The 26,273-nt window shown below is 40.4% G+C and overlaps 1 protein-coding gene across 5 annotated transcripts in view; it reads right to left on the minus strand.

Moving 5' to 3' along the window:
- DIP2C (disco interacting protein 2 homolog C) overlaps positions 1-26,273 on the minus strand; it is a 360,625-nt gene that overhangs the window by 38,013 nt on the left and 296,339 nt on the right. For all 5 annotated transcript variants that reach the window (XM_068559508.1, XM_068559500.1, XM_068559492.1 and 2 more), the window contains 5 exons: positions 23,503-23,626; positions 22,837-22,958; positions 21,867-21,978; positions 21,669-21,778; positions 9,541-9,671 (listed from right to left, as the gene is read on the minus strand). In XM_068559508.1, coding sequence (XP_068415609.1) covers positions 9,541-9,671; positions 21,669-21,778; positions 21,867-21,978; positions 22,837-22,958; positions 23,503-23,626 — 599 coding nt within the window. The remainder of the gene's footprint in view (positions 1-9,540; positions 9,672-21,668; positions 21,779-21,866; positions 21,979-22,836; positions 22,959-23,502; positions 23,627-26,273) is intronic.

Genomic DNA, 26,273 nt, shown 5'->3' on the forward strand with positions numbered 1-26,273 from the left:
CTCTCCAGCATTTATTATTTGTAGACTTTTTGATGATGGCCATTCTGACTGGTATGAAGTGATACCTCATTGCAGTTTTGGTTTGCATTTCTCTAATAATTAGTAAAGTTGAGCATCTTTGCATGTGCCTGTTGGCCATCTGTATGTTTTCTCTGGAGAAATGTCTTCCCACATCTTCTGCCCATTTTTAGATTGGGTTGTTTGTTTTTTTGATATTGAGCTACATGCACTGTTTGTATATTTTGGAGATTAATCCTTTGTTGGCTGCATCATTTGCAAATATTTTCTTGCAGTCCGTAGGTTGTCTTTTTGTTTTGTTTATGATTTCCTTTGCTGTGCCAAAGCTTAAGTTTAATTAAGTCCCATTCATTTATTTTTATTTCCATTACTCTAGGAGATGGATCCAAAAAGATACTGCTGAGATTTATGTCAGTGTTCTGCCTATGTCTTCCTCTAGGAGTTTTATAGTATCCAGTTTACATTTAGGTCTTTAATCCACTTTATTTTTGTGTATAGTGTTAAAGAATGTTCTAATTTCATTCTTTTACATGTAGCTGTCAAGTTTTCCCAGCACCACTTACTTTTTAAAAATTTATTTTATTTTTGGCTGCGTTGGGTCTTCGTTGCTGCGCGCGGGCTTTCTCTAGTTATGGTGAGCGGGGGCTACTCTTCGTTGTGGTGCACGGGCTTCTCATTGCGGTGGCTTCTCTTGTTGCAGAGCATAGGCTCTAGGCACACAGGTTTCGGTAGTTGTGGCATGCAGCTTCAGTAGTTGTGGCTCACGGGATCTAGAGTGCAGGCTCAGTAGTTGTGGTGCACGGGCTTAGTTGCTCCACACCATGTGGGATCTTCCCGGACCAGGGCTTGAACCTGTGTCCCCTGCATTGGCAGGCAGATTCTTAACCACTGTGCCACCAGGGAAGCCCCGCAGCACCACTTATTGAAGAGACTGTCTTTTCTCCATTGTTATTCTTGCCTCCTTTGTTGTAGATTAATTAACCATAGGTGCGTGGGTTTATCGCCGGACTTTCTATCTTGTTCCACTGATCCGTATTTCTGTTTTTGTGCCAGAACCATACTGTTCTGATGACTGTAGCTTTGTAGTATAGTCTGAGGTCAGGAGGCCTGATTCCTCTGGCTCCATTCTACTTTCTCAAGATAGCTTTGACTATTTGGGGTCTTTTGTGTTTCCATACAAATTAAAAAATTTTTTGTTCTAGTTCTGTGAAAAATGCCATTGGTAATTTGATAGGGATTGCACTGAATCTGTAGATTGTCTTGGGTAGTATAGTCATTTTAACAATATTGATTCTTCCCATCCAAGAACATGGTATATCTTTCCATCTACTTGTGTCCTCTTCAATTTCTTTCATCAGCATCTTACAGTTTTCAGTGTATAGGTTTTCTGCCTCCTTAGGTAGGTTTATTCCTAAGTATCTTATTCTTTTTGATGTGGTGGTAAATGGGGTTGTTTCCTTAATTTCTCTTTCTGCTCTTCTGTTGTTAATGTATAGAAATGCAACAAATTTCTCTATTAATTTTGTATCCTGCCAATTTACTGAATTAATTGACGAGCTCTAGTAGTAGCAAACCGAATCCAACAACATATTAAAATGATCATACACCACGATCAAGTGAAATTTATCCCAGGGATGCAAGGATTTTTCAATATTTGCAAGTCAGTGTGGTATACCACATTAACAAATTGAAGAATAAAAACCATATGATCATCTCAATAGATGCCAAAAAAGCTTTTCATAAAATTCAACATCTATTTATGAGAAAAACTCTCCAGAAAGTGGGCATGGAGGAAACATACCTCAATATAATGAAGGCCATATATGACATACCCACAGCTAACATACTCAACAGTGAAGAGCTGAAAGCATTTCCTCTAAGATCAGGAACAAGGCAAGGATGCCCACTCTCACCACTTTTATTCAACACAGTTTTGGAAATCCTAGTCACAGCAATCAGAAAAGAAAAAGAAATAAAAGGAATCCAAATTGGAGAAGAAGAAGTAAAACTGTCACTGTTTGCAGATGACATGATACTATACAGAGAAATTCCTAAAGATGCTACCAAATGGTTTTTTTTGGTCTTAGTTTTAAAAGTCTTATTGTGGTAAAATATGCATAAGATTTACCATTCAGCCATTTAAAAATGACACTCCAGTGGCATTAATTAAGTTTACAATGTTGTGCAACCATTACTGCTATTTATGTCCAAAATTTTTCACCATCCCAAACAGAAGCTCTGTACCTAACCCATCACCACTTCTACCTCCCAGGGCCTGGTAACCTCTAACCTACTTTCTGTTTCTGAATGGCCTATTCCAGATATTTCGTTTAAGTGAAATCACACAATATTTGTCCCCTTCTCCCTGGATTGTTTCACTTAGCATATTGCCTTCAACATTCTTCCATGTTGTAGCATGTGTCTTCAAGGCTGAATAACATCCCACTGTTATGGATGGACCACATTTTATTTGTTCATTCATCCATCGATGGATGCTTGGGTGGTTTCTACCTTTTGGCTACTGTGAATAATGCTGCTATGAATAGCATGTACAAGTATCTGTTTAAGTCCCTGTTTTCAATTCTTTTGAGTATGTACCCCAAAGTGGAATTGCTAGACCACATGGTAATTCTATGTTTAATTTTCCAAGGAACTGCCAAACTGTTTCCCAAAGGCTGCACAATTTTACATTCCTACCAGCAAGGTAGGAAGATTCCAGTTTCTCCAAATTCTCCCCAATCCTTGTTATTTTCCATTTATTTTTAGTATAGCCATCCCAGTGGGTGTGAAGTGGTACCTCATGGTGGTTTTGACTTGCCTTTCCCTAATGACTCATGATGTTGAGCACCTTTTCATGTGCTTATTGGCCATTTGTATGTTTTCTTTGGAGGAACGCCTAATCAAGTCCTTTGCCCATTTTAAAAATGCAATTGGCTTTCATTATATCACTGATTGAGGAATCTTAAGCCCTCTGTCTGTTGAAAACAAAGATTCAAAAGTGTGAAAGTTACCCAATGGTGAGTAGTTCATCATTAGAGCTGTATTCACACACACACACAATGTTTTACGATACGGCATTGTAATGCTGCACTGGTTTTTCTTTTGTGTTATTACTTGAAGTTAATGCGTAAGCCAGGAATGTTAATTAATCTGATCTCCTCTGAAGGAATATCAGAATAAGTAAAAGAAGACATTGCCACTTTATTTCAACAATTCTATGCCAGTCAGGATTCATTGCACAGGCTGCATTAAATCTACTCAAGCATCTCAGAGCACACTCAAATGCCACAGTTATTGTAGAACAACAGAAGTTTCATTTAAACCAATGTCTCCTTTTAAAGGACAGTGCTTCTTCAAGGGAGGAGTAAATAATGAGCTCAGAGGAAACACCCCCGTGAGCTGAAGGCCCTCTGAGGTTCCACCCACCTTCCCTAGACCACCCTGGGGATCCCAGCTGAGCAAGTGAAAATCATAAGCAAGAACTTTAAAAAGAAGGTTCTTAGACTAAGTCTGTCATGTACAAATAACTGACATGCTCTTTGGACGTATCAGAATAAGCACCATTTAAAGAACCTGTTTTTGCTTCATAAAAAAGCCTTAGCCTGATGAGGTGCGCTGGGTGTGCCCCTCGGACGTCCCTTCAGAAAGGAACAAGCCTGTGATATGGTGTGGTGGGGGGAGCTCAGGAAGCTCCCAGTGGTGCCGGTTGCCCTGTCCAGTCCTCTGGCCGCCTTTTTACTTGGACAGGTATGACCCCCACAAAAAGCTCTCCTACTCCCAACTCCAGCTCATGACGGCTTTCAGAGGACCTTTCCTGTTTGTAATGGAAACACTGGCTCCCAGGGATCACACACTCCCAATGTGGAGCACTAGGAAGAACGGTCTTTTTAAGGAATGAAAGTGATTTGTTGGCAGATGTGTTCTAACTTGGCTTCTAAAAATGGATTCCACAAAACTTAAATCCAAGACACACAGTTAAAAACTTCCCATTTTTAATATTAAAAGAAGAAAGTGGGATATGGAATCACATACAAACTACGATTATAGCTGTGAAGAAGGGCAAGAGCACAGGAACAAACACAGCAGGATACTAATGGGGGCTAGGGTAGGGCAGAGGGACCCCTGGCGTTTCTCTGCCCATTTGTCAGTTCTTAGGGCACTCATTCATTTCCATAGAATATGACCCATAAACACGTTCAAACACACACACACTTCTATCCTGGAATACCTCTATCACACATTTCTTATCAGGATAACAAAATGCTACAAGTTGGTGATTGCTTTAGATTCTCCTATTGGAGTTTAATACATCAAAACATCAGACAACCAACAACCAATGTGTGGGGATAAAATGTAGGTGTTATTCTAGGAAGGATATTTGATAATCAGGTGGGAATTTTTCCGGTGGTGGCTTTTGGATTTTTTGAATTTTACTTAATCCTTCTGAGCAAGGAAATCTGATAATGAACAGAGCCCTCTGTATTTAAAGAATTAAATGAAACTCAGAATAGAATAAGAACTGGTTCCAAGTTGAGTTTAGATGAACTTTAAAGAGCTCTGAGGATGTGCTGACTGCTTTCAGTAACCAGGAGAAAGGATTATTATGCCCAAAACTTTCCTTTGAAAGTTTTCAAATATTTCCTTTGAATTCCTGCTGATGTGAAAGTTTTGTTATGCACAAAACATGCAAAACTGCACATTCCAGTGGAGCCCTGTGGAAAAGTATAAAAATTATTTCTATAGTCAATATACAAGAATCAATAAGATCCCATTCCAATAATTATAACACTCAACATTCTGTCAACTTTTCTTTAGGATTTGTCCTTGGGAAATTGATTTAGGCCTTTAAAGATCACTTTACAGTGCGGCTATTTAAGAGATCAAACAGCACGACAATATATCTGCATTACAATACTGACACCTTGGTCAAACAACTACTTACTGCAAGTAGCATCTATCCAGCAACACTTCTGTACAAATTTAGCTGAGCCCTTGCAGTTTGTGAAAACACGCTTTCACCTGGAAGTCCTTGTAGCCAACACTGTGGTGCTTTAAAAATCAGAGTTTCCATCTGGTTGAGAATCCGACATGTTTTGTTTTCTCACTTCTGAACCAACAACCTTCCAAGAATACGCACTGGGGGGTCTGAAGTCGAGCCAAACACCTCCTCGGCTCCCGCAGCGCATCAGGGCTGCTCCCCTCACACCCGGAGGTCCTGCGGGCTGTTCCTGAGCCCTTGTCTTCTTTCCAGGGGCCATGAGAGCTAAGGGAGACCCCTGCCCCTGAGGCCACCGACACAAGTGGCAGCCACCCGCACGGGCGACTTGTTGGACACCGGTGTTTTGTGCCACAGGCACCGTTGCACCCGCTACCCTTTGCAACGCAGCGCTCAAGGATCAGCCCCCACACCACGTCTGGCATGACCTTGAATTAGAGCTTTCTTTGTAGCTCCTGTACCAACTCCAATGAGAAGCCTCAAGGCAACACTAAGCAGGAAGAAATAAAAATAATGGAAAATTTACCTCTGCTGAATGGAAATTAAAAGGACAATCTTGGCCAAAAATGGGATCATACACCAGGTAACAGCCCAAGATCTAACACCCTCACACATCATGCACCATGTAAATCGTTAATTATCCACTAGGAAACATGCCTTTTGCCTCTTTGAAAAGTGATGGTGCACAGTTTTCCATTAGCACCAAATGTTATTCAACCCATTCGTGAATCGGGGTCAACGAGACCACCTTAATTAGATTCCCCTGCATGATGTTTATTCCAGCTCAAATTTACACCACTTCTCTGACACTGAGGACTTTCACATTTTCTGGCAGGTACCAAACACAGTTAATGACACTGGAGCCCCATGTCTTAGGGAATCAAAATGCAGGTGAAAACCTTATGATGATCCGCTTAATTATGACAATCTACCCATACTGTTCCTAGCATTTTCCTTTTACATGCTATCATAAGGAGACCAGAAATGAAGAAAAAGAAATACAAATCACCCACTGCTAGCTTTCTCAAGAATATACACCAGGATAAATGACTTGCTTGATCAGACTGCTAGCACATGAAAGGGTAGGGTCCAGTGTGGAGTTCAAGGCTAGAGAATATAAGCATACTTGTGAAAATTAAACATAGTTTCACCTCTGTCCTCATTCCTATAAGTAGAAGGCAACATTAAGAAAAAGGTTATTAAATCCTAGTAGAGGACAAACAGAAAACCTGATTCACCAATTTTCTACTTGCCCTTTTTTTTGCTCAATCCAACGAAAGTCGATTTGTTGTTTCATTTATTAACCAACACTGATTTCTTGGCACTGGCTATAAATACTTCCCTACTTAATAGCAGGTTGCTTATAGGGAAGAAGATTATTTCCTGTGAATTTCTGGAACCTGAACTATTCTAGTTTAGATCTTAACTTCAAAAAGAACAAAACAATTTAAAAAACATTTTGGGAATATTTTCTCTCAGTCTCTGGCCTGCTCCCATTCTCTCGACAGTATCTTTTGCAGAGCAGAGATGATTAATTTTAATAAAGTCAGCCTATCAATTATTTCTTTCATGCATCATGCCTTTGGTGGTGTATCTAAAAGTCATCAACACACCCAAGATCATCTAGATATTCTCCTAAGTTATCTTCTAGGAGTTTTATAGTTTTATGTTTCACATTTAGGTCTATGATCCATTTTGAGCTAACTTTTGTGAAGGCTGTTAACACCTGTGTCTAGATTCTTTTTTTTTTTGGCCTGTGGATGTCCAGTTATTCCAGCACCATTAGTTGAAAAGACCACGTTTGTCCCATTGTATCATTGTATTGCCTTTGCACTTTTGTCAAAGATCGACGGACTATACTTACGTGGGTCTATTTCTGGGTTCTCTACAATACCAAGAGTGAACCCTGATGTAAACTATAGACTCTGGGATGATAATGTGTCAAAGGTAGGTTCCTAGTTTGTAAAAAATGTACCACTCTGGTGGGAGATGCTGATAACAGGGGAAGCTGTGCATGTGGGGGTGGGGCATGCATGGGAAATCTTTGTACCTTCCACTCAATTTTGCTGTGAGCCTAACAATACTCTGAAAACTAAAATCTAGATAAAAAAACAAAAATAAAAAATGTCCGAACAGGAGAGAGAGAGAAAAAAAGACATTTTGGTAACTGATATAAATTTGTACATTTGTAATTCAATGATTTCAGATTATTAACTTGATAAAACATACAAAGAATTGATAACTCTCACACTTTGGGCACCCTGAGCAAGGCAGCCACACAACTCACGACAACACATGTCACCCTGTGGTGTCACGTGGGTGAGCCTCCTGAACTGGCAGGGTAGGGTCTGTACATGCACTTCAGTTACTCCAAGGAAAGCTGTTTTCCTTTTTAAAAAAGTTTTACTTAGTTATAATTTGCATATCATAAATCCATCCATTTGCAGTACAGAATTAAAAGAACTTTGACAGTTTTGCAGCGTGTATAATTATCATCACAATGCAGTTCTAGAACACCTCCATCACTCTAAAGGCATGCCTTGTATTCATTTGTAGTCAATCCTGTTTTCAGCTCTAGCCCCAGTTAATCATTATTCTACTTTCTGTCTCTATAGATTTGCCCTTTCTGAACATTTCCAACAAATGGTATCATATGATACAATCATATAATAAGTGGTCTTTTGAGTCTGGCTTCTTTCAGACTTGGCATATGTTTTTGAAGTTTATCCAGTCTGGGGAGAATTTTCATCTTAACAATACTGAATTTCCTAATCCATGAATACCAACTGTCTGACGTGCTTTTTAAAAAAGGTCCAGTTTTTTAAGCAAGTCCATTGGGATCTGTTTCTATAATGGATTTCAGAACAAAGAGGTTTACAGCTGTTATGGATTTATTTTTAGTGCTGCAGGGGTCATAGCTGATTTTGTGACTTCTGAATGCATTTGCAGGTAAGACATTAAGCAAAGGGTCACCGCCACCCTCTCTGTACAGTTCCTCTAGAGAGTCCCATTGCTGCTGGTGACATGCAGCAAGGACTCACTCCAACCAGCACCTTCTCTGTGGATTTCACGGGGCTTGGCTGGTAGAGCCTGCAGAACTAGAAGGCACTTTTGCCAAGTAACAAGAGACAGTTGCCTATAAAGCTGTAGTTCAGAATAGGTTTCCTTCTCAGCTGGCAAGATATGTCTAAAGTCATTTTGGCCCTACCGTTGGAGTGGTATATTCTGAACTATTTTCCAAGAAAAAATTACCCACAATGCTATTGCATTCTGAATTGAGGCAAAAATCATTAAAATATTTCAACTGTTCAATTATATTTGCTTTCTCAAGAAGTTTAATTGTGGTGATTAGAATGATAGTGTTTTTAAAAAATATGTGATTGGATTTAGTCCAATTTAACCCAATTGAATATTTAAATGCATTAAAATAATTGTTTTAGGAGAATGTTTAAAGATGAGAAAATGTCTACCATTATGAAAAAACAAGGCAATTATAAGCAATTTCCCACTGTAGCATCTCAGTTTTATAAATATATTAACGTACATTTACAAAATTGTATGTGTACTTGAAGGTTTATGAGTGAAACTGTATGTTTTTTGGTGTTTGCTTTAAAATGCCCATATGGAAAAGGGACAGAAATAATCAGAAGGCTGGATGAAACCAAACTGGCAAAATAAGATCCACGTGAAGCTGGTTGTTGGGCCCTGGTGTTTGTTACAGTGTTCTTTATACACTTAAACATATACACTTGTATATGTTTGAAAATGTTAATAATAAAAAGTAGTACTACATTAGAAATACTACATTAGAAAATAAACTCTGTAAGACTATATGCTAAAATGCTACTAGCGAGTATTTACTGGTATCACTGGGTAGTATACTTATGGATGGCTTAATTTTCTTCTTTATATTATTTTGTATTTTCTAAAGTTTCTACAATGAACATCTATGTACAATTAGAGAAAAATGCCAACAAACATTCATCCTCTCCATTAATACTTGTTGGCAGCTGCCAGGAGCTGGGCCCGGGGGCTGCCAGCTGTGGAGTGGGGGCCACGCCGGGGAGGGGAGGGGAGGGGAGGGGAGGGGAGGGGAGGGGAGGGAAGCCTGTGAAGCTTCCTTCCGGCCTCCCGCAGCTGAAGTCAGGGAGAAGCCTGAGGAGGAAAGAGCCTGGATGCCCCCGGTGAACACAATTCCAGGCCTGGGACACCTGCGAAGATTTAGAGGCATAAGAAGCAAGCCCACGGCCTGGGAGTCGCCTGGAAAACGGATTCCCAACAGACAGCTTCTGAGAATGGCCCCAGATTCTGTCTCTGTTGGTTTCAGCAAACTTTATGGAGACTAATTTTTCAGATGCTGGAGAGAGTGGCTACCAGGGCAGGTGTCCCTGTGGCACCCAGAGCTGGGCTGAGGAGGAGCCGCACCCTGCAGGCGGCCCCCTCCCGTTAGCAGTTCTCGCAAGTGGTCTGAAAACGTGTGTATGATTTACTTACTTATATCGTAAAGGTGCAAAGACAAAACTCACCTACAGAGGCACCACAGGACAAACCCAAGTCCACAGTAAGGGTCCAGGCAGATGGCCACTTCTCTAGAGGGGTAGAGCTCACACTGCAGCTTAATAGAACGGCAGAAGGCACTGGTGGCTGCGTGAGACATCTGCAAGACAGCAAGGTCGCGTTAAGTGCACGGAGCCTGAGCCCATCCTAAGGACTCCTGTAACAGAACAAGGACGCATGACATGCACAGGACCTGACATCTGATGCCCCAGTGGTTTTATAACAGAGAACAATCGTAGCCAAGCTTTGGTTTTGTTAGGAGAGAGCAGCCTGCTGATCTCATTAGTCTTCCCATTTTCAAGAGTAAACCACAAGCAAAACCTCCTGGTCCCCCAGGACTTAGTAACTCTGGCCTGTGAAGTCAGGACGTCTTGCATCTGAACGGCGGGTTCGACTGCGATCCCCACTGCAGCCCTGTACTTGTGACTCCTCACATCCCCTCTCCAAGCAGGGACGACACCTGACTTGTGATTCATCTCCAGGCCCAACACCACACCTGTCGTGCAACAGGGGGACCAGCAAAGCACACTGGATGCACGACTCCTGTCTCAATGATCAGGAAATGTGGCTCAGAAGGCCACACACATTTGTGCAGTAAGACATGCTCGTCATTTGACGGCAGCCCAAATCCAATCTCAGTGCAGCTACAGTAAAGAGCTTCTCCAAAGTCAGCAACCAGTCCCACGACAGTCAGTATGGAATGTGAATTCTTTTAAAGTACTGGAAATTATATCTAGTAACATCAATTTTCTCACAGAAGCTTTCTAGCCAAAGAAATCTAAGAGGAAAAGGAAAGTAAAAGCAGCCCAGAAAACTTTACCAAGTTCGTGGTCTTAAATATGTCTCAAGTTACCGTGGAGTGCATGTCACCCAGAGCTGAACTGTAAAAGGGACCAGTGCAGAGCATCGTAATATTCAGGAAAGTCCAGTCAAATGCCTGGGAAAAGCATTCATTAGCCACTCCAGGGAAAGAGAGGAGAGAAACCAGGAGAGGGGGTTTCCTTCCTACCACAGAGGATCCCTGTCAGAAGTTCTGCACAGAAGAAGATTTCATTGTGGATATTTTACTGAATTCATACAGAGCAATGTAGAATTACTCTAGAATCTAACACACAAGCAGTTCTTCGTAGTTTGCTTTTTTTTTTTTTATTAAAATTTTTTATTTATTATTTATTTATTATTTTTATTTTTGGCTGTGTTGGGTCTTCGTTTCTGTGTGAGGGCTTTCTCCGGTTGCGGCGAGTGGGGGCCACTCTTCATCGCGGTGCGTGGGCCTCTCACTATCGCGGCCTCTATTGTTGCGGAGCAGAGGCTCCAGACGCTCAGGCTCAGTAGTTGTGGCTCACGGGCCCAGCTGCTCCGTGGCATGTGGGATCTTCCCAGACCAGGGCTCGAACCCGTGTCCCCTGCATTGGCAGGCAGATTCTCAACCACTGCGCCACCAAGGAAGCCCCGTAGTTTGCTTTTAAAACCACAACATTTGTTTAAAGAGGAAATGAAGCTGGATTTATGAAACATGCCTTCAACCCCCTGCCTGCTGCATCAGGAGTTAGTAAGACCGCAGCTACCAAAATCACCCACATTCTCAGATTAGCAACTAAAACAGACCTTCACAGAACCCCCGCTCTGTGCAGGTGTCGTATACAGCTTGAGAACCGAGCTCTCAGCTCAGCTTGGCAGATGCTAATTTGTTAACAGAGGACTTGTGCTTGGGATATAAAAAAGAACACACAGCCTCTGCCCTCAGGAGCTGGCCACGTAGTGAGAAGTTCAGAAACTTGGTAACTGCAGGGGCTGCAAGCACTTTGACAAAGTGTGGATAGAGCTTAGAGAAAGCAGATGATAATCCTCACACCTCTCTGTGGGCTCAGAGGGTGAGTTAACAGAGTTCAACACAGTGACCAGGAAGCTAACAGGTTAAGAAAACATAACTAGGAATGGGGACTGTCTATCCCTAAGCTCATTCCAATCTTGGACCCTGCCAACATCACAAACCCAGAGCCCATGCTCGAATGCTTTACCAGAACCTTTCAGTAAGAAAAACTCCTGCAAACTTGTACTTGAATAAAGAATTAGTTTTCTCAAAGCCCCAAACATCAAACTCTAATGCTCTACTCTAAAAGGGACATTGAGAGCAGATACATCAACGTGGAGGAATTGGGGATAAGGCCAAGGGTATTTATTTTAAGGATGTATCTTATGACATCTTCAGCAAGTTTACCTTACAGTGAAGTTTTGCTTTGGCTCACGTTAGAATAACTGTCCACTCCTGGGGCACACATCAGCTCACACATCAACTGCAGTGAGCAGGAGAGTGCTCCAGAAGCAAACTGGTGTCAGCTCTAAAACATCCTGCAGGGAAGCCCACCTAAAGCACATGTAGGTGCTGGGCAGGCGCTCCAAAGGACGGCTGTGGAGTGGGGCAAATGCAGACCTAGGATCTCTCTATTAGGAACCTTCAGAGTTCAAATCACACTTTTAAACAGGGAGCATGAACAACTTAAACTGAACATCTGAACTTATACTTGCACATTTTATACTAAATCGGACATTCTGTAATGCCCTTTATAGGGAAAACACTTTACTGGAAAGGCTTTTCTCTGTCAACTTTTGGTGTGTATTGGACACTCAATGATATTTTTGTTCAAAACTGAATCAAAATTTCTTTCTGAGAAAAATGGTGACCTGAGCAACCACAGAGGTGGGAGTTTCCATTTGGAGCAAGACTGTAAGGCAGATAATTTCAACTCTATTTATGCCTCTCAGTATTTGAAGCACGTGGGTTTTTCACTAAACAACATCACAATACACTTCATTTCAGGTACTCATCAAACAAATTAAACAGTCAAAGGTTTAAGAAAAACTTATAAATTTGAGAGAAAGTCTAGTTATTCATCTCTCTGGGATTTCCAGAGTCTATACTTACATTAAGAGGAATCATTAGGAAGTAAGAACATAGATCACTTTGGCCCTGTTTCAAGTAGTAATATCTTTATAGAATCAAGATATAATATTATAGTTCCCACTTCTGTAGATCACAGAAATTGGTACGATCAAAAGTGTGTGCTTCTCTTGTGGCTGTGACAGTAGGAGGCCAACCCAATTTTCATACTTAGTAAAAAATTCATCTTGGTCTGAAAATATATCTTTATTTTTAAAAGCTTTTCAAAAATTATTTTATTTTATAATGTACTTTATTGGTGTACCACCTCAAATTCTATAAAAAGCAGAGGAGAGGGTTCAGGGAAGATGGCAGAACAGGAATCTCTGTCCTACTTGGACAGTAGCCGCACAGGCAGAATCTGATGTAACTACAGTGGAGCTCTGGAGTCAGTTGATGGCTTGCAACTTCCAGCAGGGCAGGGGAAAGCGTGGACAGTGAACTGCAATTAGTTTTGGAGAAATTAAGACATTCCCAGGTTAAAAAAAAAAGTTAAGGGAGTTCATTACATTTAGACCTGCTGTGAAAGAAATGCTCAAGGGAATCCTGCAGGTTGCAATAGAAGAACATTGTAACTCGATGTCATTTGAAGAAGTAAAGGTCTCAGTAAAGGTAAACACAAGACAATTATAAAAGCCAGTATAATTGAACAATTGCTTAAAAACTCTACTTTTTGTTTTCTGCATGATTTAAGAGACTAACATACTAAAACAAAACGGTTTTTGGCCTAAAAACTAGTGTTATTGTAACTTTGGGTTTCAATTCCACACTTTCCCTACATAAATTAAGAGAACAATGCATTTAAATGTTTATTACTGGGACTTCGCTGGTGGCACAGTGGTTAAGAATCTGCCTGCCAATGTAGGGGACATGGGTTCAAGCCCTGGTCCGGGAAGGTCCCATATGCCGCAGAGCAACTAAGCCCATGCGCCACAACTACTGAGCCTGCGCTCTAGAGCCCACGAGCCACAACTACTGAAGCCCACGTGCCTCAACTACTGAAGTCCGTGTGCTTAGAGCCCATGCTCCACAACAAAAGAAGCCACCACAATAAGAAGCCCATGCATCACAACGAAGAATAGCCCCCGCTTGCCGCAACTAGAAAAAGCCCGCGCACAGCAACGAAGACCCAATGCAGCCAAAAATAAATAAATAAATGTATTAAAAAAATGTTTCTTACTATACATTTTGGGTCATACAATGTATAAAGATATAATTTTGGGACATCAACAACTGAAAAAATGGTGGGACAGAGCTGCACAGAAGCAGTTTTGCATATTACTGAAATAAGGCTGGCATACAAATTAGAGCATAATAACTTTAAGATATCAAATGGAATCCCATGGTAAGCACAAAGAAAATAGCTATATAATATATACAAAGGGAAATGAGATAGGAATTTTAAAGTATCACTACAAAAAATCAACTGAGCACAAAATAAGACAGTAAAGCAGGAAATGAGGAACAAAAAAGCTATTAAGACATATGGAAAATAAGAGAGATGAGAAAAGTTCCTTCTTATCAGTAATTACTTCAAATACAAATGGATTAACTCTCCAATCAATGACAGAAATCAGCAGAATGGATAAAAAAAATGATCCAACTACTGCTGTCCACAGGAGATTCACTTTAGATCAAAAGACACAAATAGTTTGAACATGAAAAGATGGATAAAGATATTCCACGTAAACAGTAACCAAAAGAGAGCAGAGGTAGCTATATTAATATCATACAAATAAAATTTAAATAAAAACGGATACAAGAAACAAAGAAGGGCATTATATATTAATAAAAGGTTCATTACGGCAAGAAGATATAACAATTATAAACATCTACAAACCTAAAAGCAAAATATATGAAATATATGAAATATATATGAAACAAAATATATGAAACAAAAACAGGCAGCTCTACAACAATAATAGGAGACATTGATATTCCCTTTTCAATAATGGGCAAAACAACCAGACAGAAGATAAGTATGGAAAGAGAGGACTTAACACAATAAACCAAAGAGCTCTAAGAAACATACAGAGCAATATACGACCACAACAGAATACACACTCTTCTCAAGAGCACTTGGGTCATGTTCCAGGACAGACCATATTTTAGGCCACAAATTAAGTCTCAATAGATTTAAAAAGATAGATAACATACAAAGTATCCTCTCCAAGTACAACAGGATGAATAGAAGAAAAACTGGAAAACCTACAAATCTGTGGAATTTAAACAATGCCCTCTTAACCAACAGATCAAAGAAGAAACTACAAGGAAAATCAGAGAATATTTAGACACAAATGAAAATGAAAAGACAATATAACCAAACCTAAGGGGATACTGCCAAAGCAGTGTTAAGGCAGAAATTTATAGCTATAAATGGTTATATTAAAAAACAAGAAAAGTCTCACACCAACAACCTAACTTTACAACTTAAGGAATGAGAAAACAAAGGACAGACTAAACCCAAAGGTAGCAGAAGGAAATAATAAAGATTAGAGCAGAGATAAATAAGTAGAGAACAGAAAAATAGCAGAGATAAACAATGAAACCAGAAGTTGATTCTTTGAAAAGACCAACAAAATTGACAAACCTCTGGCTAGATGGCCTAAGAAAAAAGAGAGAAGTATCAGATTACTAAAATCAGAAATGGAAGTGGGGACATTTACTACTGATTCTACAGAAGTTAATAAAAAAAATTATATGAGAGTACTATAAACAACTATACAACAACAAACTGCACAACAAACAAGAAATGGAAAAATTCTATTTCATGGAATTTGAAACACAAGCTATCAAGAAGGAACACAAACTCTATAAAGACTAAATCACAAAAAATAGAAAATCTGAATAAACCTGTAACTGGCAAGAAAGACAAATCAGTTAAAAAAAAAAAAATCCCAACCAAAAAAGGCCCTGGATCTGATGGCTTCACTGCTGAATTCTATCAAACATTTAAAGACGAAATAATATCAATCCTTCTCAAACTTCTCCAAACATTGAAGAGGAGGGAACACTTTCTAATTCATTCTTGGAGGTCACCAAAATCCTGATACCAAAGCCAGACAAGGATACTATAAGAACAAAAAACTACAGACCAATGTCCCTTTTGAACAATGGTGCAAAAATCCTCAACAAAATACTAGCAAACCAAATTCAGTAGCATATTGAAAGGCTTATACATCATGACCAAGTTGGATTTATTCCTGGAATGCAAGGATGGCTCTACACATGAAAATCAAGCAATATAAAACATCACATTAAGAGAACGAAGAGGAAAACCCCAGATGATCATCTTGGTCAATGCAGAAAAAGCATCTGACAAAATTCAACATCCTTTCATGATAAAAACAATCAATAGACGAGAAATAGAAGAAAAGTTCTCAACCCAGTAAAAGCAATATACAAAAACCCACAGTGAACATCATACACAACTGTGATAGACTAAAAGCTTTTTCTCTAAGATGAGGAACAAGACAAGGATGCCCACTTTCACTACTTCTATTAAACATAGTACTGGAAGTTCTAGCCAGAGCAATTAGGCATGAAAAAGATATAAAAGGCATCCAAATTGGAAAGGAAGAAGTAAAATTATCTCTGTTCACAGATGATGTGATCTTATATGTAGAAAACCCTAACGATTCCACAAAAAACTGCTAATAAATCATAAATGAATTCAGCAAAGTAGCAGGATAAAAAGTCAACATGCAAAAAGTAAGTTGCATTTCTATACACTAGAAGAAAAATCTGAAAAGGAAATTAAAGCAATTCCATTTACAATAGCATCAAAAAGAATAAAATACTTAGGAATTAACTAAGGACGTGAGAAACTTGTACAATGAAAACTATAAAACACTGCTGAAAGAAATTAAAGAAGAAATAAATAAATGGAAACACATCCCTTATTCACAGATGTCAATACTACCCAAGACTATACTGATTGAATGCAATCTCTATCAAAATCTCAATGATATTTTTTGCAGAAATAGAAAAGCCTATTGTAACATTCATATGAAATCTCAAAGAAACCTGAGCAGCCAAAACAATCTTGAAAAAGAACAACAAAGTCAGAGGACTCACACTTCCTGATTTAAAAACTTAGTACAAAGCTAAAGTAATCAAAACAGTGTAGTACTGGCATAAAGACAGACAGAGAGAAAAAAACAGAACAGAATATAGAGCCTAGAGATAAACCCTCACATATATGGTCAAATGATTTTTTAAAAAAATTTTTCACTAATTTATTTTTACCTAGACTTCACATGCAATTGATTTGATTGATTGACTGACTGAGGTATAATTGACATACATTATATTAGTTTCAGGTATACAGTATAACATACATATGTGTATGTATTGCAAAATGACCACCACAATAAGTCTATTGAAGGCAGCTACTAAGATTTACTCTCTTAGCAACTTCCAAATACGCAGTACGGTATATCATTAACTATAGTTTCCATGCTGTACATTACATCCGCAGGCCTTATTTATAATTGGAAGTCTGTACCTTTTCATTCCCTTCACCCATTTTGCCCATCATCAATCTGTTCTCTGTATCTATGAGCTTGATTTTCTTTTTTTTTTTTTTGAAGATTCCACATATAAGTAAAATCATACAGTATTTGTCTTTCTCTGTCTTATTTCACTTAGCATAATGTCCTTCAGGTTCATTCATGTCTGAAATGGCAGGATTTCCTTCTATTTTATGGCTGAATTATATTCCATTGTGTGTGTATGGGGGAGGGTGTGGGTAGGTGGGTGGGCATATCACATTTTACTTATCCATTCATCTGCCAGTGGACACTGATGTTGTTTCCATATCTTGGCTATTGTAAACAATGCTGCTATGAACATGGGGGTGCAGGTATCTTTTCGAGTTAGTGTTTTTATTTTCTTCAGATCAATACCAAGAAGTGGAATTGCTGGATAATATGGTAGTTTTATTTTTAACTTTTTGAGGAACCTCCATACTGTTTTCCATAGTGGCTGCACCACTTTACATTCCCACCAGCAGTGCACAAGGGTTCCCTTCCACACCCTCACAGACACATGTTATCTCTTGTCTTTTTGATGATGGTCATCCTGACAGGTGTGAAGTGATAGCTTATTGTGGTTTTGATTTGCATTTCTCTGGTGATTAGTGATGTTGAGCATATTTTCACGTACCTGTTGTCCATCTGTATGTCTCTTTCAAAAAAATGTCTATTCAGATCCTCTGCCCATTTTTAAGAAATAATTGTTTGTTTTTCTGCTATTAAGTTGTATGAGTTCTTTATATATTTTGGATATTAACCCATTATCAGATATATGATTTGTAAATATTTTCTCCCATTCAGTAGGTTGCCTTTTCATTTGTTAATGGTTTCCTTTGCTGTGCAGAAGCTTTTCGGTTTGATGTAATCCCACTTGCTTAACTTTTGTTGCCTTTGCTTTTGATGTCAAACTCAAAAAACTGACAAGACCAATGTCTAGGAGCTTACCCCTATGTTTTCTTCTAGGACTTTTATGGTTTCAGGTCTTACATTCAAGTCTTTAATTCACTTTGAGTTCATTTTTATGTGTGGTGTAGAAAACCGGTCCAGTTTCATTCTTTTGCATGTGGCTGTCCAGTGTTCCAAGCACCATTTATTTAAAGACTGTCCTTTCCCCACCATATATTCTTGGCTCCTCTGTCATAAATTAGTTGACGTATATGCGTGAGTTAATTTTGGGGCTATTCTGTTTCACTGATCTATGTGTCTGTTTTTGTGCCAGTATAATACTGTTTGCATTACTGTAGCTTTGTAATGTCAGGGATCATGATGTCTCCAGCTTTGATCTTTTTCAAGATGGCTTTGGCTATTTGGGGTCTTTTGTGGTTTCATACGTATTTTAGAATTGTTTGTTCTATTTCTGTGAGAAATGCCATTAGAATTTTGATAAGGATTGCAATGAATCTGTAGATTGCTTTGGGTAGTATGGCTATTTTAACAATATTAATTATTCTAACCAAAAGTATGGAATATCCATTTATTTGTGTCTTCTTCAATTTATGTCATCAATATTTTATAGTTTTCAGTGTACAGGTCTTTCACCTCCTTGGTTAAATTTATTCCTAGGTATTTTATTCTTTTGATGCAGTTGTAAATAAGATTGTTTCCTTAATTTCTCTTTCTGATATTTCATTATTAGTGTATAGGAACACAACAGATTTTTCTGTATTAATTTTGTTATCCTGCACTTTACTGAATCATTTATTCTAACAGTTTTTGGTGGCGTTTTTAGTGTTTTCTAGATATAGCATCATGTCATCTGCAAATAGTGACAATTTTACTTCTTCCTTTCCAGTTTGGATGCCTTTTATTTCTTTTCTTGCCTAATTTCTCTGGTTAGGATTTCCAGTACTATATTAAATAAGAGTGGCACAAGTGAGCATCCTTGCCTTGTTCCTGATCTTAGAGAAAAGCTTCAGCTTTTCACTGTTGAGTATGATGTTAACTGTGGGTGATCAAATGATTTTTGATATGGGTGCCAAGACCATTCAATGGGGAAAGGACAGTCTTTTCAACAAATGGTGCGTGGAAAACTGGATATCCACATGCAAAAGAATTACGTTGGACTCTTACCTAATACCATAAACAAAATTAACACAAAATGGATCAAAGATCTAAATATAAGATCTAAAAAATAAAACTTTTAGATGAAAATATGGGACAAAAGTTCACAACATTGGATTTGGAAATGTTTTCTTGGATATGACAGCGAAGGCACAGGCAAACAAAATTAGACTTCACAGAAATCTTAAAATTTTGTGCATCAAAAGACACTATCCATAGAGTAAAAAGGCAACCCAAAGAATGGGAGAAAATATTTGCAAATTATATATCTGATAAGGGATTAATATTCATAATATATAGAGAACATCTAGAACTCAACAAGAAAACAATCAATTCAAAATCGGCAAAGGACTTGAATAAACATTTCTCCAAAGAATATATACAAATGGCCAATAATTCCATGAAAAGATGCTCAACATCATTAATCTTTAGGGAAATGCAAATCAAAATTACAATGTGATACCACCTCACATCTATTAGGAGGCTACTATTAAAAACAAACAAACAAACAAACCAACAGGGAGTTCCCTGGTGGCCTAATGGTTAGGATTCCAGGCTTTCACTTCAGTGGCCTGGGTTCAATCCCTAGTCAGGGAACCAAGATCCCACAAGCCATGCAGCACGGCTCTTCCCCCGCCAAAAAAAGAGGACATTCAAAAGAAAAAAAAAAACCCAACAGAAAGTAAAATACAAGTGTTGGCAAGGATGTGGAGAAAGTGGAAACTTTGTGCACTGTTGGTGAGAAGGTAAAATGGAACAGCTACTGTGGAAAATAGTATGGCAATTCCCCAGAAAATTAAAAATATAATTACCATATGACCCAACAATTCAACTTCTGGATATATACTTAAAATTGCTGAAGGCAATGTGTCGAAGAGATATTTATACACCCACGTTCACTGCAGCATTATTCACAATAGCTAAAATGTGAAAGCAACTCAAGTGTCCACTGATAAACGAATGGATAAGCAAAATGTGGTAAATACATACAATGAAATATTAACTCAGCCTTAAAAAGGAATTCTGATATATACTTCAACATGGATGAACCCTGAAGACACTATGCTAAGTGAAAATAAGCCAAACACAAGAAGACATATACTGTATGATTCCACATAAACATGGTACCTAGAATAGTCAAAATCATAAAGACAGAAAGTAGAGTGGGAGTTGCTGCGGGCAGGGGTGAGTTTCAGTTCTGTGAGATGAAATGACTTATGAAGATGAGTGGTGGTGAGAGCAGCACAGAATTCTGAACGTGTTTAACACCACTGAGCTGTACACTTGAATTGGGTAAATGGTAAATTTGTGGTATATGTATTTTACCACAATTAAAAATTGGAAAAAAAAGTAAATGGAGTAAGAGAACTAAATGAAAATTATGCAAACCCAGCAGTCAGGTGGATAATAGGTGAAGGGCTTCCTGAGGCCAGAGAACTTAACTGTATCTTTTTCTTTTTAACATTTTTATTGAAGTATAATTGCTTTACAATGGTGTATTAGTTTCTGCTTTATAACAAAGTGAATCAGCTATAAATATACATATATCCCCATATCTCCTCCCTTTTGCATCTCCCTTCCACCCTCCCTATCCCCTCTAGGTGGTCACAAAGCACCGAGCTTATCTCCCGGTGCTATGCAGCTGCTTCTCACTAGCCATCAATTTTACATTGGTAGTGCATATATGTCCATGCCACTCGTCCCAGCTTACCCTTCCCCCTCCCCGTGTCCTCAAGTCCATTCTCTACATCTGTGTCTTTATTCCTGTCCTGCCCCTAGGTTCTTCAGAACCTTTTTTTTTAGATTCCATATATATGTGTTAGCATATGGTATTTGTTTTTTTTTCTTCCTGACTTACTTCACTCTGTATGACAGACTCTAGGTCCACCAACCTCACTACAAATAACTCCATTTTGTTTCTTTTTATGGCTGAGTAATATTCCATTGTATGTATGTGCCACATCTTCTTTATCCATTCATCTGTCGATGGACACTTAGGTTGCTTCCATGTCCTGGCTATTGCAAATAGAGCTTCAATGAACATTGTGGTACATGACTCTTTTTGAATTATGGTTTTCTCAGGCTTAACAGTATCTTGACAAGGACATTGCCTGAGCTGTGAGGGTCCTAATTCTGGTGACACACATAGTAGTTCCACCATTCTTTCATAGGAAAAAGCATCATTTCAGAGGCAATGAGCAGCGTGCTGGCAAGTTATAATGAGACCCATGTTAAACAAGCGAGAAACTCCAGTGCACAGAGTTTTATAATAGAATACTGGGATTTGAGAACCAGCAAGAAAGAAAAACATAGGCAGTTTTTTAATTAGAGACTAGGGAAGCTCTGTTTACATAAAAAAATAGCTGGAACATTTGGAAATAATCAGTCAGCCTAGCTAACTACTGAAATGGTCATGCATTTTATAGTTTGAACAAAATGCACATATATCCCTCTCTGTGTTTTGCTGCCAGGCCCCATCAGAGCCCTATATCCATAAGAATGAAAACTGACCACTGCTTTGTGGCTTGTTAACTACTATTGCACAGACTGTGTTTCTCACCTTCACTCCAGCTAGCATCCCAGTCGTGGACACACTAAAATCAAGGTAGGCTAGCGTGTCTGGGTTGGAAGGTTTGTAGATCTGGGCAGGCCGCTTCTTTGGCAAATCATCTGGAGAGCAAAACAAAGCTGTTAGCATCTCTGACTTAATGGAAAAGCAGATAAGCAAACAAACATATCAGCGAGTTGGAGGACGAACCTGTGTCCAGTATCGGGGGCCAGGCCCTGACGTCTACAGCTGCAGCTGCCTCCCTGGACCGTAACAATTTACAGATCAGTTGTGTTGTCATCAAACAGGCGGAGCGGCTCACCTGAGGGTCAGAGAACAAGGAATGGAGAGGAGGAGGGTAAAGGATGGGGATGGACGCATGCTCACGTGCCAGCTGTGCACCACGTGGAGGCCATGAAGCTCGCAGCACAGGCTGGGCACCAGGAGCACAGCTGCCTCACAATGGAGTTCCACATGACCAGGAATCTGACCACGGAGCACACAAGCAGACCTTGTGGGCACTGAGGTCCCTGGCAGTATCCCCTGTGTGATGGTCACACTCAGAAAGCAGCATCCAAACTACCTGCTCTCACTGTTAGCTCCGTCCCCCAGAAATGCACACATTTACACACAAAGCCTCAGTACCATCTATCAGAGTGACAACCTTGAGGGTCCTCCAACACAACTACAAAGAAGTATTCATTTGTGATGTCCCTCGTGGTTTCTCCTCCAAGGGAAAAACATATCCTAATCCTTTTAAACTTCCCCAGGCAAAAAAAAATGAAATCAAATCTATACTTTCAAAAAGGAACAGGATGCTTCTCAATCTTGAGGAAAGAACCTTTAAGAATGTATGACTTTCCCACTTGTTTTGGTTTGCTCCTTGGGCTTGGTAGGGAAGCTCCCAGTGTCCAGAGGGATGTCCTCTCTGGGGAGTTGCATCAATTCCCACGCATTGTGGCAAAGCTGCTCTCTAGCCCCTAATTCTACGCACAAGCTGCTATCTTCCTTCCAGAACGAGATGGCCAACTCCTAGAGGGAAGAGGCTGTGTCCCACTCCACCGCTGGGACCGCAGACTCCCATGCAATCCCATGCCTGCACCCGGCCCTTCCCCGGGAGCCCAGGCTCTGTGATCTGCAAGCCCAACACTCAGGCGCAGACACCCGCAGGCAGTGTTACCTCCACGATCATCTTCACGGTTGGCAGCGTGGTTGCGATGTTCTGTGGGTGTGGAGGACGGACGGTTATTGGCACACAGCCTGCATACAGGCAACCATAAAATGCTGCGATAAGGTCTATTCCTACATGGGGAGAAAAGCAAAAGTTCTCACTTGAAGCAAAACAAGCTGTTTAATGGCCATCATCCCTGTCAGCAGAATTACCAGCCTGGAAACAATCAGAAGGTTATGGCAGTAACTGAGACCTTGAACAGACCTGTCCTCCTCCCTGTGGGTCTGTTCAACTTCAGGGGTAACTCCCACCTGGCCCGTTCTCTTAGGCACAGGAAGCCAAAGCAGCCCAGAAGCTTGATTGCTCTCATTTCTCTAAGGAATTACTCAACTTTCTGATTATCAATTCAGTAGTCAAGGATTTAACTACTATTGATTAAATGAACTACCTCAGATATCTAATAAAACAAATTTAGATACAAAAGTCGTTGTGAACTACCGCTTTATCTGTGTCCCTACTATTAGTGGTATAGCACGTAGCACAGTCCGCACAAGTGAGCCAGGCAGGAGAGACAGTGCCCATCTTTGGTGGTAACACACAAGGTCATCGAGCACCAACATGTGCAGTGAAGGGTCTCTTGGGTAAGGGCTGGTCTTGCATGGCCCTGCTTCTTACCCGGTGGGTAGACCAGAGCGACGTGGTCCCCATCCTGCAGGTGCCCTCTCTCCATCAGCATCACGGCTATCTTCTCAGCCCGCTTGTGCAGCTGGACACACGTCAGCGAGTTCGCTATTGTGCCCTGAGTAGCACAAGAACAAGCGGGTAAGATTTTTTTTTTAATATGACAGCTTTGAGGTGCAGTTCATATACCATACAACTCACTTATTTAAAATGTGCAGTTAAATGGATGTATCTGCAGAGTTGGGCAACCACCATCACAGTCAGCTTCAGAATGTTTTTGTCACCCCCTCAGAAGACGCCCCCCCACTGTTAGCATTCACTCTCCTTTCCTCCCCACTGGCTAAGGAATACAACACCAAAGAGGCATCTAGATACGTTTGTATTAAAAAGAAGTATTTTAAAAATAATGACTTGACTTGAAAAAATAGCTAAAATTACAAAAAAAATCAATCTAGTAATTCTGGGACTTAAGTGTAATTGTCATGGGCAATAAGAATTAGTCGTAAATCTGCAGGACTCACACTATGAAAAGTAAGACTAATTGAAACTGTTTTTAAGAAAGACCACATCAAAAGTCAGGGAGGTCAGAAAACAAACCCCCAGAAAAGCAACAGTCAAAAAAAAAAAAAAAAAAAGTCAAAAAACCCCCAAAAAACACAAAAGAAAAAAAGGGAATTGTCAAATTCATTTAATGTAGACTTTTAAATATGCAGGAGCAAATGTAAAACACACTTGGATTGAAAAGTACCTTAAAAAAGCATTGTAGGCGAAAATCAGTAGCAAAGTAGGTACTAAGAGATATCAAAATACATAATGTTTACTCTTTAAAGAAAAGCAAGAATGAACTGCAAATTATAAACATACAACTATCCAAAAAAAGTTTCTCTTGAGAATGCACTTTTCATTTGCACATATTCCCAGGTGAGAAGAGATCACTGCCTACAGCTATTTAAAAACTGCTTCTTTATTATCAATTCCTACTTTAAAGGGATGAACAGGGTGAAGGACCTTTCCTTAAGCAACAGGCAAACTGGCCAGGAGTGTCGGGTGAGGAAGACCCTGCAGCTGAAGAAACGATGGTGGACACTTGGGCCAGATGATTCTATTTAGGTGGGGAGCTTCCAAGGAGGGTAAATGAGCTGGTGGGTGACACGGCAAAGACTGTCGCCTGAGCAGAAGGAAGTCCACAGGAAGGTGGTGTGAGCAGCCGGTTGTGTGGGAGGAGAAATGTGGACAGGAGAGACCAGAACCTTTGGGGCCGTTAAAGGACACTGGTGACCAGGTGACTTGAGGTGTGGGAAGAGACATTAGAATTCCCGTCCAGCTGGAACACGTGCACAAGGTGGGCGGGAACCGATGGGAGTGAAAACCATTTAAAAGGCATCAGGATGTATATACCAGCAGCCGGTGTTTGCCTAAAACACTCAGGAGATCACTGACGGCCGTATCTACCCTGGGAAGCAGCAGGCTCTCTCCATAACCAGGGCCCAGGGCCGCAGAAGCCCGGCAAAGGGAGGCCATCCAGGCAGCTGCCAGCCAGGCTCCGGTCCCTTCCTGCTGTGCTGGCACTGGCCTCGCCCACAGTGGACAGGATTAGCTTACATTTCTCTGATTTGAACCTTCTCATCCTACATATTTTCCTTAATTACCTTCCTTCTAAGAAAGGTTAAAAAATAATAGAAAAAGATATATGCAATGGAAGAGCCAGAGAGCAGAATGTGGCAAGGCTGGGTAAACACAGAAAGATCCACGAGACTGGCGTCTAGAAACCCAGCCCAAACCTGAGAACCTGGTGCCTTCTCAACTGGACCGTTCCTCTGAGCAGTTACTCCTGGGGAACACACCTGTCGCATGAACCAAAACACACACTCAAAAGGACCCAAAAGTCCTGTGAGCTCTTCTAAGTGAAGATGGGGCACCAGCCCCCAGCACAGCTAAGGTGAGGCCCATGCCAGCCCTCCTGACATGCGCACGCCAGCTGTCCTGGAGGGAAGCCAGCACTGCGCTCCTGGTTGTTGCTGGGGACCAGCTGTGCTGCTGGTGGGGCGGGCGGCAGTATGCCACAGGGGAGTCCCGCCACCACCCTGCTGTCCGCTGGTCGTTAGCCAGTCTTATCTTAAGCAGCAAGCATTCTCTGACTGAGTTGTTCAACTTCTGGGACTGATCTTCTCCCCATTATCCAGAGAGCCGACACTGATCCCCTGTCATAACCAGCTTTTCTGTCACACAACAAAGCCTATGAGATTTGAGAGGCACCAGTGACTCACAACCAGCAGCCATATGTTTTGACTCTGTTTATGAAATTTCCACCTACAGGTACTTTAAAATGGTGAAATTTAATTGACATTCTGTCCTTTAGGAATCTCTGCGAATGTTTCACAATACCCTTTGCCACCCTACGGGCTTTACAACAGACGGGAGGAGGGCCCCTCTGGGCAGTCGGGTGCCAACGAGCCCAGCCCAGCCTCTCTCCTCCACCCCAGCCTGCAGGCTCCACTGGCTCCACTGTGGCTCCCTGCAGGCTCCACGTCGAGGGAGCCACATGGGATACAGGCCTCATCCAGCCCCGGACTGTGCATCACCACTGGTTATGGGGAGTCTCAACACAGCCTTTCACCTCAGGAGAAACACCACTGATTTTCAATCACACATTTCATTTTCCAAAGCGCTTGCTGTCATAAAAACATGAAATGCTGTTTATCCTCAGGTCAATGGTTACCTGGCATCCTCATCAACATTCATGGGAAAAGTTGGGTTTTCAGTAC

Source organism: Eschrichtius robustus, chromosome 1 (genome assembly GCF_028021215.1).
Source record: "Eschrichtius robustus isolate mEscRob2 chromosome 1, mEscRob2.pri, whole genome shotgun sequence".
Classification (NCBI taxonomy): domain Eukaryota; kingdom Metazoa; phylum Chordata; class Mammalia; order Artiodactyla; family Eschrichtiidae; genus Eschrichtius; species Eschrichtius robustus.